Source organism: Mobula birostris, chromosome 5 (assembly GCF_030028105.1).
Source record: "Mobula birostris isolate sMobBir1 chromosome 5, sMobBir1.hap1, whole genome shotgun sequence".
Classification (NCBI taxonomy): Eukaryota; Metazoa; Chordata; class Chondrichthyes; order Myliobatiformes; family Myliobatidae; genus Mobula; species Mobula birostris.
In genome coordinates this window covers 41,732,958-41,746,940 of record NC_092374.1, presented here as the reverse complement: position 1 = coordinate 41,746,940, position 13,983 = coordinate 41,732,958, and the positions used below count along the sequence as shown (strand labels likewise).

At 38.0% G+C, this 13,983-nt stretch overlaps 1 protein-coding gene across 5 annotated transcripts in view; it reads right to left on the bottom strand.

Annotated features, from left to right (window-relative positions):
- Positions 1-281: 281 nt before the first annotated feature.
- LOC140197672 (uncharacterized) overlaps positions 282-13,983 on the bottom strand; it is a 137,400-nt gene continuing 123,698 nt past the window's right edge. For 4 of the 5 annotated variants that reach the window (XM_072257967.1, XM_072257968.1, XM_072257970.1 and 1 more), the window contains 2 exons: positions 11,676-11,766; positions 282-7,799 (listed from right to left, as the gene is read on the bottom strand). In XM_072257967.1, the coding sequence (XP_072114068.1) occupies positions 7,717-7,799; positions 11,676-11,766 (174 nt within the window). In that variant the 3' untranslated portion in view covers positions 282-7,716. The remainder of the gene's footprint in view (positions 7,800-11,675; positions 11,767-13,983) is intronic. The other variant, XM_072257966.1, reaches the window with a different exon arrangement.

Genomic DNA, 13,983 nt, shown 5'->3' with positions numbered 1-13,983 from the left:
GAGGACAGGATGGAGATATTCTCTAATATTAACATTCTATTCCCAAAGATTTCAGTTTGTGGTCAGTTTGCAAAAAAAAGGCTGCTAACATAGAACATGCTTTGATACATCTGAATACACAGATTTTTTCAAATTATTCTTGCATTTTATCATATAAAACTGTTAATTAGTACACTGACAATCATTTTGTTATGGTGGCTTGTGAGAATTAAAACCCACAAAACTAACTGGATTTTCCAACACTTTTAATACATGTTAACACATCCCTTATAATGTAAAGAAAAGTAGACTTCTGAGAGAGGACTTCAGCAACTTCTACAAATAGAGTGCATATACAATATATAATTATTCGGCTACTGCAGGCTTGAGTGAAATAAAAGACTAAGATTGCTTGAAATTATTCAACAGCACAGCTGTACAAATTAAAAGAAAATCTTAAGCACAGGTTAATGATATATTTTCCAAATTACCATGCTGTTAAAGGTTACACTGCTAAATTCCATGGCATATGAATTCGGAATATAAAATATGCTATTTGCGGGACTGCTTTTAGTCTTATTTGTCTATCAGTATCAGTGAAGAGGACCACAAAGATATGGTTAAGGGAGACTGAGGAGCATTTACGGGATTGTTTTGAATTAATACATTGGGATTAATATTCAAGGATTCATCTTTAGGTGTGAATTGATGTGCCACAGTTGTCACCAACTTCCTCAAGATCCGAGTGATGAGTGTGAGTGAGAACTTACCAGACATACCCAAACCAGAAGGCTCGCAAGGCATCAGGCCCTGATCATGGATGTGGTAAGGCACTGAAAATCTGTGCCCAACAACTGGTGAGAGTGTTCAAAGTCATCTTCAGTCTCTCACTGCTACAGTCAGAGGTTTACAGCCACTTTAAAAGGCATCAATCATACCAGTGCCCAAGAAGAGTAGAGTGAGCTGTCACGACTCAGACAGTTGCACACATCTTCTGTGATGAACTACTTTGAGAGGTTGATCATGGCTAAACTTAACTTCTGTCTAAGTACGTGCCTGGACCCACTGCAATTTGCCTACTACAACATTAGGTTTACAGTGGACACCATCTCAGTTGCTCACCACTCAGTCTTGGAGCACCCAGGCAACAGCAATACTTACACTCAGTAGCCACTTTATTAGTAAGCTGTACATCTGCTCAATAATGCAAATATCCAATCTGACAATCACGTGGCAGCAAATCAATGCATAAAAATATGCAGACCTGGTCAATTGTTGTTCAGACCAAACATCAGAATGGAGAAGAAATGTGATCTAAATGACTTTGACCATGGAATGACTGTTGGTACCAGACGGGGTGGTTTGTGCATCTCAGAAACAGCTGATCTCCTGAGATTTTCAAGCACAACAATCACTTGAGTTTACAGAGGATAGTGCAAAAAGCAGAAAATAACAGTGAATGAAAACACCTAGTGAATGAGAGATCAGAGGAAAATGGCCAGAATGGTTCAAGCTGACAGGAAGACAACAGCATCTTAAGTAACCATGCATTGCAATAGTGGTATGCACAGAGCATCTCTGAATGCACATCATTCCTTAAAGTGGATAGGCTACAGCAGCAGGAGACTACACTAAGTTCCACTTCTACACCTACTAAAGTGGCCACTGTGTGTATATCTCCATTCTTTCATTGTTGCTGGGACAGGTTTTCCCACAGAATTAATGAATAGCATGGCAGCACTTCAAAAAGGCAGTTTACCAACACCTTCTCAATGTAAGATTGGGGATAAACACCAAATACTAGTCTTTCCAGCAATGCCCCTATAGCAAAAAAAAACATTAAATCCAGCTCCACCTTAATAAGAGTCAGTTTTCTTCACAATGACCCCACTCCTTTTAAAATACTGCAGAACACACCAGAAACAATCATGTATATGGAATATAAAAGTATAGATTAACTTACTTTGAATAGTGTATTAAAGATTCATTAGTGTCGTAAAGGTACCTTTATTTTAGCAAAACATTATTGTCTCTCCCTTTTGTCCAGAGAAGACAACTTCTAGTGGGTTGTGTTTTTCAAAGGAAGCTAAACTGTTTCAGCTGTGATGAAAGCTCACTGATCTGAATCATTAACCCGCTTTCTCCCTCAACAAAGGTTTCCTGATTTGCTGGATAATTTGAACATTCTGCTTCTATTTAACTGATTCACCTTTTTTTTGTTTCTAGAAACATGCCTTTGCTTGTTAAACATAATCTTCATCTCTAATTACGTCAGAGATCTGACAAAGCCCAAATTGTACCTTTTGCAAAGTGCCTAAGGCTGGAGCCTTAAAACATATCACACAACAGCACTAGTTATACTGAGAAAAGAATAATTTATTGTGCAAATGCTACAGAAATGGTTCAACAAATATTTTAATTTATATAGGCCTTTCACTAAGACATCTCAAATCATTTCACTGTCAAATCTTCTTTTAAAAGGTGCTGGTGATTTAGGAATAAATACTAGAAATAACATCTTGGAATACTTTCTTATTTCTCTTCCAGTACAGCTGAAGGGACTGTCAGTTTAATCTTTTCAGAAAGCATTGCACTTCCTCAGAAGCACCAGACTGTATTATTTGATTCTATATTTGGAAATATGAAATGTCCAAGCTACTTAAAGTTGTTAGATTATGAAGCCACCTTTTTATGCCTTTTAATTTGCACTTATAAAATTTGATCATCTCAAGGATGTCACCTACGTCTATAAATGTTTATGTCAGGAATCCTATAAAGCAATAAACTGAGAATAATAACAAAGCTGGCTGCTTTGATGCTTTCTCTTTTAAGTCAGTATTCAATTTCCAGAGCTGTTGTTGCCCTACAAAGGTTTTCTTTGGAACAACATCTGACTTTCTGAGCAAAAAGCAGTGAACTGCAATGATTAGTTAAGTGCTCCACCTGATGGCGAGTTGAAGTAACAAGTTATCTTATGAGAATAAAAGGAGTGAAATCTGAAGTTCAATTCAAATCAATGTTGGATTCATCAGTCCAGACAAAGGATCTCAACACGAAATGATAACTGCCCATTTTCTCCACTGATGCTCCCTGACCTACTGAGCTCTTCAGGCAGCTTTGTTTTGTTTTGAAACAATATTCTTTGGTTGAGGCAGAGAGGATCCAATGTTGAAGAATTTGGAAGGATTGTTTTCAATCATCTTACTCACACTATTTTGTTTACAATTACTGACAGTCCTGCTTTATTTGACTTTTCCTAGCACTGTATACTTTAATTCATTTTATGATGTTTTGGTAATATTTTTTCTTGCTGTGTTCTGCAGCACTGTTCTCCACTGAGCACATAGAACAAACTGCCAAAAACAGGAGAAATCAGTTATCTGATTTCTTTGAGAAAGAAATAAAGATATCTATGCATAGAAAAAGATTAACTCCAATAATTGGTTGGTACGCATTTAAAGCATTAAGCTTTCTTCATTCAAAACAACACAAATCAAATTAAAGCACACTATCATTGAACTCCAAAAACCTTTCGTCAAGAACATTAACCAGTTTACTCAAATATGCTCAGTCTATTCTAATATTGTTCTATAAAATTCTGACTGAAACATTTGATTATAATTTAACAAACTCATACAAACTAATTATGTAATCCAAGTTTTCCTGTTCAATTTTGGGAATTGGACAGCGCTAAAAGTGTATGGTGGCTCATCTTTTCAAAATTCAACACCAAAAATTTGCATTGGACTGGAACCAAGAGATTCAATGACAAGGTTAAGGGCACTGTTCTAAAAAGACTAAAGTAATAGAATACTCTTGTATTTCCACTGCTCAGCAATCAAATACAGGGGAGTTGAGGAAGACGCATTGAGGATAATATATAATAAAAGAGGATAATCCAAATGTTCCCAAACTCAAAAGCATGGATGGATTGGGAGATCCACTCCCTATTGGTCTAGGGCAGCATGTTTCAAATCGGGTGACCCTGACATTTACACAAAATAGAGATACAATCTTTGTAAAGCTAACAGGGATGACAAGAGATAATACCAGTGCAAAGCCAAGTCCCAGATCAGCTGCCAGCTGTGGCAGGGCTTACATGTTATAATGGGCTACAGAACAAAGTCAGGCAGCACTGACAACACTGCACTCCTTACTATACACCTTTTGCACAGCAGAGTATTGGAATGTCATTAGTCACCTCTACAGCCTCCACAGCACCTGAACCCAAACACCATTGCAGACCCAAGATCAGTCTTCCAGAGTGAACCAGCCTGGACAGTGTCCCTGGCCAAGTCCTCAGATCCTCTGCAGATCAGCTAGCAGGGATAATTGCAGACATCTTTTAACCTCTCCCTGCTTCAATCTGAGTCTTCCACCAGGTTGAAGACCACCATCATCCTTGTACCTAAGAAATACAAGGCAACATATCTCTGATTTAGATGGAGGAATTTGGTAAGAAAAAGTTAGTATGAAAGAATGGTAACATTTAAAATTCATGCAGCCAATTTTATTTCAGACTTGAAGCTATAGGCATTCCTTGCCTATTGAATTCCATCTCCTAACAAGAACCCTTATTTTCAAATATGTGAGTCACTTATTAAAGTTAAATATATCCTTTCAAATTTATTTCAAAATGAAATCATCACAAAATTAATGGCATTGCATCCAGCCCAGTTCCTACAGGGAATTGCTTACTAAGCCCTGGAAAATTAACAGCATAATTAAAGGAAAACAGGATATTTAATGAATTGTTCAGTAGAATCAAGTAACAACCTTATTTATTTGTTCTATGGCTCTATCAAGAGTTGATTGCCAGTTGCAATATGTGGATTGATAGATAAGGAGTCAGGCAAACCCCAATATTACTAAAAGCCTCAGAAGTTCTTTGAAAAAATAAGATTGTATTTTTATTTTAAATTAAAATCAACTGAAATGGAAACAGTTTTTCACCTTCTTACTATCATCAAAATCAATGGGCTCACAGATCCTCTCAGATTTAAAATAAAACCAAAAATTTCAAGAGACTTCTCAGCACGTAGGGCAGCGTGTGGAAGGAGCAGTTAATGTTTCAGGCCTGGGACCCTTTATCAGATTTCTATTTTTATTTACTGCACCTCATTTAGCGTGATGTAGAATCCAAATGCCAATTCACCACTAGAAACATGTAGCACAGCACACCGAAAGACATGGCCCCAAATATCACTGAGTAAACATGAAACTTCAATATTTTACGATAAACATACATAAACCAGACTTGCTGATATTCAAATGGGTAATTTTACCAGTTAAATAAAAGGCAAAAAATTGTTGTGGAATTACTTTTTTTGGTAAATATCTTCATTCTACATCCTCTAATTACTAATTATCCTGCAATTGTAAACAGGACATTCATACAGCAGCTACATACAATAGCTGAACTAATGGCACAAGACCTAATCTGTTCATATGACAATAAGTTTAAGCCCTGCTCAATATAGCTGGAAAACTTAAATTCAAATAATTAAACAAAATCTTATAAATTTTAGATACTGGTAATGGCAAATGTATCAGATAATTACAAAAATTCTTCTGATCTATAAACGTCTTTTATGGAATGAAACCTGCCATCCTATGATGATCCAGTCATGTTGCTCAAGACTAATTAATGTAATTAGCTCTTAATTGTCCTTTGAACAGGAGGCATTTTAGAGTACATCCAAAACTCATGGACAATTTATGCTAGCCAAAAACGTACTTGCCTTTTGCGCAAGATGCTTCTCATAAGTTTAAGCATATATTACTTCTGCACCTGCACACTTCACTGTGAAATTATGGCACATGGTTGAAGTCAGATGCCCGCTGCATTGACCATGCATTTCGCTCCTAGACTTGTTTCATATCCAACCTGTCAGCTTTTCCATACATAGCATAGCCTTTCCATTTGAATGGGTTATTGATCTAGATGGACAAGGTAACTGAAAGTAAGTGATTTGCTTTATTTCTTTTGTTTTAAATAGTAATCTTTTTTAATAAATTCCTCAGCAGAGATCTAGCTTATGATAATCTGCATTCCGGTTATGGGTGAGATTTAAAACAAAAATTGGAAAAAATATCGAATGAAGTTGAGAAAAAGATCAAAATATTTACAAAATGGATTCTTAAATGCAGCATGTCATTGTGCCAAAGAATAATTCCCAGTTGTACGAGTTGTTAATGACCCATTTCTGGACACCAACAGTCACTCCATGCACAAAACCACAGTAGTACAACTGTCAGAAGAAAAAAAATAAAATTTTAAGACAGAATGCAAATTTAGTGAGATAATTAAATGGGTCACATTGAATTTGAGGAAATATTTTTAGCTAGCCAGTGTAAATACAATTTTAAAATGTTAATGAAGGATGGCATGCTTCACAAGATGTAACTGGATAAATCCTGAGCAGACAGTAGGCCTGTCATTGGAGTTAATGCTACAAATGGTGGAAACCAGTTAACAGACATGAGTTTGTCAGTTTCATCCAAGGAAATAAACAACGTTAGATGAGAGCAGGAAATTGGGGAAGAAGTTCCATGACAAAATCCCATCATGATATAAAATTACAAATTAATGAAAGTACCTCCAGAGTTCAACAGCAAAAGAAAAAATCATAATTTGTTCATTCTAAATGCAAGATTTTTTTTAAAGCACCAACATTGTTTTCCCTGCAAATATTCTCTAGCTGGAACGAAGCATTATTTTATACATAGATACTTCGGCATCTTTTAACTTCCCCAGGTTTTTGAAAGTCAATTTTTTTTAGAAAAACTAATGAGTTGTTACAAGTACAGTTCAGTTTACAAAATATTCCACTCATTTACGACAGTTGAAGATAGAAAAATAAATTAATTTGTTTACTGTACAGAGAATTAGAAAGGGGGAGTACTGTTTAATTCTAATTATAAACACAAGATTCTCAGTTACGTTAATATCATTGTGACAAATAAGGAAAAAGGGGAACACTTTCTTTTATTAATTGTTTCACTACATCCTTTTTTCTTAACTAAATAATTCATCTACAGTATACAAGTACTAATCTCACAACATTATGTACTATTCAAAATAGAAATTTCCTCTGCACCTTAACTGAAAAATTAAAAATTATCTTGGACAATCTCAACAAAAAGAAAGAAGACCCAGAAAAATAATAGTTTGCTGAATATATTTCCTTAGCATTGACATAACTAAATATACTTCTGCAGAGGTGTTTTTGCTTAAATTATTTTGCTGAGTGTGGGCCTATTTTGGATTCCTATCATCTTTCATTTCTCTACAGAAATTCAGAGCACTAAGATGTTGATTTATGTTTAGTTACTATTTTACAATAAATCCCACTGCATATTTGAAAGAAATTCATCTTTTGCTGTTAAAACTAAATTTATGTAAATAAAGCAACAGATTGCACTTATCTACTGAAAATTTGTTTAAAATTCTAGCCTAATTACAATATTTATCAGTCCTTATTCCAGTGTATTTTTCAGATAAAAAATTGCAAAGTCTATGTAGTACTGGTATATTTCAAAGCAGACAATAATTCAAAAATTCCATAATACTCAATTATTCTAATAAATGACACAAGCTATTTGCTTTTATTACAAATGATGAGTTTCTTACATCAACCTCATTGTGTACAAATTTTCAAAGCAAAACTGCTCACAAACTATTCTGAAATACAGTCCAAATTATAAGCGTCAAAAATTGTTCTTTGACTACATTGTTTACATAACTGCGGCTCCTTTCAGTTGCGTAAAAAGCAGAACAGCCTCAGTATCCTGAAGATTCGTAACATTGTAAGTGTTACCTATGAAAGAGAAAATAGGTCTCAGTAAATAAGACAGGATAATTTTCATACATTAATTGAAAATTTATTTGACAATTAACTGGATGGGTTGACAACCACTTTCCAGCCTATCAAATTTATTGGCAATGTAATATTAGAATCTTTTGAACTGTTATTAAGGTATGGATCTGAGCCATTATTATTATTATATCATATGGTAAGGTATTTTTCTTTTTTCTTCTTTTTTTTTTAACCAACCAGCTTATTTTGGTAGTGGGGGTAGATTTTTTTAAATAAAATACAACTATTTTATTCTATTTCATTTCATAATTCAATCGTTTTTTCCTATATGATTGATTTGGAATATGGGATACTGTGATCATATTACTGTGATTTAAATGTAATGTAATTCATATTATTTACTTGTATCCTTATGAATTTTGTATTTGTATTCATGCAATTTATATATCAATAAAAATATTGAAAAGAGAAATTTTTTCACTAGCGTATGTAATACACATACTGATAATGCTGATAGGCTCAGTTAACTTAGCTATTGATTTACAATGCAGTTACAATTATATAATCAGCAAGAAGGTAGCCAGGGAAAGGAGTAATCCATGTATGGAGCCAGAGAATGTGTACAATACCTGAATTGAACACTTTTCATCTTCATTCACAAAAGGCAGGGGTTCTCAACCTTTTTTATGCCATGGACCCCTTCTATTAACCAAGGGGTCTGTGGACCTCAGGAACAATAGACAATAGGTGCAGGAGTAGGCCCTTTGTGCCAGCACCGCCATTCACTGTGATCATGGCTGATCATCCACTATCAGTATCCAGTTCCTGCCTTATCCCCATAACCTTTGATTCCACTATCTTTAAAGAGCTCTATCCATCTCTTTTTTGAAAGTATCCAGAGATTTGCCCTCCACAGCCTTCTGGGGCAGAGCATTCCATATATCCACCACTCTCTGAGTGAAAAAGTTTTTCCTCAACTCCACTCTAAATGGCCTACCCCTAATTCTTAAACTGTGGCCTCTGGTCCTGGACTCACCCATCAGCAGGAACATGCTTCCTGCCTGCAGCACGTCCAATTCCTTAATAATCTTATATGTTTCAATAAGATCCCCTCTCAGCCTTCTAAATTCCAGAGTATACAAGCCCAGTCGCTCCAATCTTTCGAGATATGACAGTCCCACCATCCCGGGAATTACCCTTGTGAACCTACGCTGCACTCCCTCAATAGCAAGAATGTCCTTCCTCAAATTTGGAGACCAAAACTGCACACAGTACTCCAGGTGTGGTCTCACCAGGGCACTGTACAGCTGCAGAAGGACCTCTTTGCTCTTATACTCAACTCTCCTTGTTATGAAGGCAAGCATGCCATTAGCTTTCTTCACTGCCTGCTGTACTTGAATGCTTGCTTTCAGTGACTGATGTACAAGAACACCTAGATCTCATTGTGCTTCCCCTTTTCCTAACTTGACTCCATTTAGATAATAATCTGCCTTCCCGTTCTTAACACCAAAGTGGATAACCTACTTGTCCACGTTAAACAGCATCTGCCATGCATCTGCCCACTCACCCAGCCTGTCCAAGTCACACTGCATTCTCATAACATCCTCCTCACATTTCACACAGCCACCCAGCTTCGTGTCATCAGCAAATTTGCGAATGTTACTTTTAATTCCCTCATCTAAATCATTAATATATATTGTAAACAGCTACGGTCCCAGCACTGAACCCTGCGGTACCCCACTGGTCACCACCTGCCATTCCAAAAGGGACCCGTTAATCGCTACTCTTTGTTTTCTGTCAGCCAGCCAATTTTCAATCCATGCCAGTACTCTGCCCCCAATACCATGTGCCCTAATTTTGCCCACTAATCTCCTATGTGGGACTTTATCAAAGGCTTTCTGGAAGTCCAGGTACACTACATCGACTGGCTCTCCCTTGTCCATTTTCATAGTTACATCCTCAAAAAATTCCAGAAGATTAGTCAAGCACGATTTCCCCTTCGTAAATCCATGCTGACTCGGACCAATCCTGTTACTACTATCCAGATGAGTCGTAATTTCATCTTTTATAATTGACTCCAGCATCTTTCCCACCACCGACGTCAGGCTAACCGGTCTATAATTCCCTGTTTTCTCTCTTCCTCCCTTCTCGAAGAGAGGGACAACATTAGCCACCCTCCAATCCACAGGAACTGATCCTGAATCTACAGGACATTGGAAAATGATTATCAATGCATCCACGATTTCTAAAGCCACCTCCTTAAGTACCCTGACCAAAGGGAAGGCCATTCAAAAAGGGCAACAGGGACAAGCCAGATAACTACAGGCTAGTGAGCCTTAAATCAGTGGCAGTGAAATTATTGGACAAATTTCTAAGGGACAGGATGTATGTATAGGATGGTGGTGAATACTGGTAGCTTGGGTTGAGGCGTTTGATGTTGCAATGCTCGCCAAGCTTGGCAATTAGTTGCAAACTACTGGCTCTCATTTCTTTGGCTCCAAGGGGTTCATAGATGGCATCTATTTAAATATGTTTGCTTACAGAGTTATCAGAAGAGAACCATGCTTCTAAAAATTCTCATGCCTGCATCATGTTTGCCTGCGCCAGAACCTCTACAGTGTCCCAGCTAAAGTGGCACCCTTCTTGGCCTTCATGTACCAAGAACAGTGACAGTAGATCACGTCTCCGTACCACCAGTTTGTGTTCCCATAAACGAGTTGTGAGTTTACATCCTGTCTGGCTGAGGTAGCTCTTGCTGCAGTCTTCACAGGTGATTCTGTACACCACATTGCTTGTCATTTGTCTTTACAGGTAACTTGGTTCTAGAGACAAGCTTCCTTAAGTTTGCCATTATTTTTTGAGTGACTGTGATACCATGAGGTTCGAACAGTCGAGCTGTCGTTTCTGAGATAATCTCGATATATTCACATGTTTCAATGTGCGTTGAGTAAGGTCTGCGCGACCTTCTCTCCTTAGTAAGCATCTCCTGATGAAATTCCATGGGTAACTGTTGTTACAGAGCACTCTGAATAAGTACTTCTCTTTCCTGGTCTGAAATTGAGTGGTCCTACAGTGTCTTTGTACTCTCTTAAATAGGTACGAATGCAGCTTTTCTTGTGGCAGCCTGGGTGGTAGCTCAATACTTGGTCCGTATGTGTACCCTTCTTGTAGTTGAATGTCTCCAGTGTATCATCTGTCCTTCTCATGACAGGGGGACTATATAAACACACACACTCCAAGAGAGAAACACCAACAACTACGTACTGAGAATGTCACCTCAACTGGTGATGAAACATCTGCAAGCTAATTACCAAGCCTGGTGAACACTACAACATCAAAGGATTTACCTATATTTGGAAAGACAGAGGCTGATAGGGATAATCAGCATGGCTTTGCAGGAAGAATCTTGCATTACTAATTTGAGTTTCAGATAACTAAAAAGAATACATGCTTGTATATGGACTTAGTGAGGCATTTGACAAGAACCTGCACAGTAGGCTGGTCCAGAAGATTAAGTCACATCGGATCCAAATTGAATTGGTTAATTAGATCCAAAACTAGACAAAAAACCTGGCATGACACAGTGAGCCCAAGGGCTCATATCTGTGCAGTAAAACTCTATAACTCTACAACAGTAGAAAATTAACCTTCTGTTTTAGTTACTGATATTTTACTCACCGGTGACTGATACATCCATTTAGTTTATAGAAAAAGAAATTAATACGATAAGTTTAATTTGGAAGGGATGACAGGAAAGAATGTGCACACTGGGTATGTGTATATATTGTCTGAAACTTCGATGACTGTAGTATTACACAAAACAGCTTCTTGTGAAACTTGCATTGAGACAAGTTTAAAGGACAAAAGACCAATTACCTGAAGGTACGAAGAAGTAATCGCCGTCTTTGAGATGGTATGTTGTACGGTATATTGTAATAACTAGATCACCCTTTAGGATGTGAAATATCTGTAATATAATTAATGTGCATCAAAAACAAAGTTGACAGGCAAAAAGACAAAGTTTTTCTTTAAATCCAATTGATATAGCAGCTTAATCAATCAGACAAGCATGAATTTGCAATTCCAGAAACATCAATGAAGAGATCCTGAAAGCTTACAATCCAGAAAGCAAGTACTGAATCACACTATGGTCCACTTTTGCTATTTTACAGTTTATTCAATGCTTTCATAAGTACCATCAGAAATCTTTAGAAGATTTGAATTCAAAAAACTGGGAAGAAACTATTTAAATAACCACAGGCAGTAATTAAATGCTGGAGTTAGAATGGAAAATTGGAACGTTCAAACACTGGATCATAAAACATAGGCAGGACTCAGTTTTGGATAGGCAAGGCAGTTTTCAAAGTCATACTAATGTCATATTAAAACACCAGTACTGAAGAAAAATCTTAAGGCCTAATATGCTTCAGCAAAATGACTTGTCCTGTGCCCAGAACATAAATGCAATCACAAGAAAGCCGCACTGGCAACTCTACTTTCTTAGAAAAGTGGGAGGATTAGCATATCGCCAAACACTAACAAACCTCTACAGATGCACTGTTGAAAGTATCCTGACTGGTTGCATCATGGTGTGGTACAACAGTTCAAATGCACAAGTAATTAAGAAGCTGCAGAGAATAGTGGATGCAGCCCAATACATTATGGCCACATTTCTCCCCACCATCGAAAATACCTAAACGAGGGCCTTAAGAGGGCAATAACTATCATCAAATATACCCACCATCCAGACTATAACATCTTTGCATGCTACCATTGGGCAAGTGGTACAGAAGTCTGAGGTCCTACACCACCAGGATTAAGAACAGCTACTTCTCTTCAAGCATTTGTACAACGTCTACAACCCTAATCACTAGCTCAGCAACATCATGACTTTTACCATCTTGCACCACAATGAACTTTGTTATTTTTTTGTCTTAGTTGTGCCCTTTCTTATATAAATTTGTATAATATGTTTAATTTGTATTTTCTTGTGAACATTGTATTGCTAATGCTATGTGCCTGTGATGATGCTGCAAGTAAGTTTTTCATATACACAACATATGATGGATTTCAGAGCAGTTCTAAGACTTTGTGCACTGTGTCACTTCAATTACTTTGAAGCAAATGGCAACTTGCAGTTAATGAAGAAGAACCATCTTTGCAGATCCTTGAAACCATCAATGCTGATTTTACTGCAGCAAGACTGATGGAGATAATAGGGCAGATTTGTTCATTTGTATGTCCAATCATCATTGGTACCACTCATGACACAAATGAGATGATTATCTTTGAGCAACACACATCAAAGTTGCTGGTGAACGCAGCAGGCCAGGCAGCATCTCTAGGAAGAGGTACAGTCGACGTTTCAGGCCGAGACCCTTCGTCAGGACTAACTGAAGGAAGAGTTAGTAAGAGATTTGAAAGTGGGAGGGGGAGGGGGAGATCCAAAATGATAGGAGAAGACAGGAGGGGGAGGGATGGAGCCAAGAGCTGGACAGGTGATTGGCAAAAGGGATATGAGAGGATCATGGGACAGGAGGCCCAGGGAGAAAGACAAGTGGGGGAGAAACCCAGAGGATGGGCAAGGGGTATAGTCAGAGGGACAGAGGGAGAAAAAGGAGAGTGAGAGAAAGAATGTGTGTATAAAAATAAATAACGGATGGGGTACGAGGGGGAGGTGGGGCATTAGCAGGAGTTAGAGAAGTCAATGTTCATGCCATCTGGTTGGAGGCTACCCAGTTGGAATATAAGGTGTTGTTCCTCCAACCTGAGTGTGGCTTCATCTTTACAGTAGAGGAGGCCGTGGATAGACATGTCAGAATGGGAAAGGGATGTGGAATTAAAATGTGTGGCCACTGGGAGATCCTGCTTTCTCTGGCGGACAGAGCGTAGGTGTTCAGCAAAGCGGTCTCCCAGTCTGCGTCGGGTCTCGCCAATATATAGGAGGCCACATCGGGAGCACCGGACACAGTATATCACCCCAGCCGACTCACAGGTGAAGTGTCGCCTCACCTGGAAGGACTGTCTGGGGTCCTGAATGGTGGTAAGGGAGGAAGTCTAAGGGCATGTGTAGCACTTGTTCCGCTTACAAGGATAAGTGCCAGGAGGGATATCAGTGGGGAGGGATGGGGGGAAGGGAGTCGCATAGGGAGCAATCCCTGCGGAAAGCCGGTGGGGGGGGGAG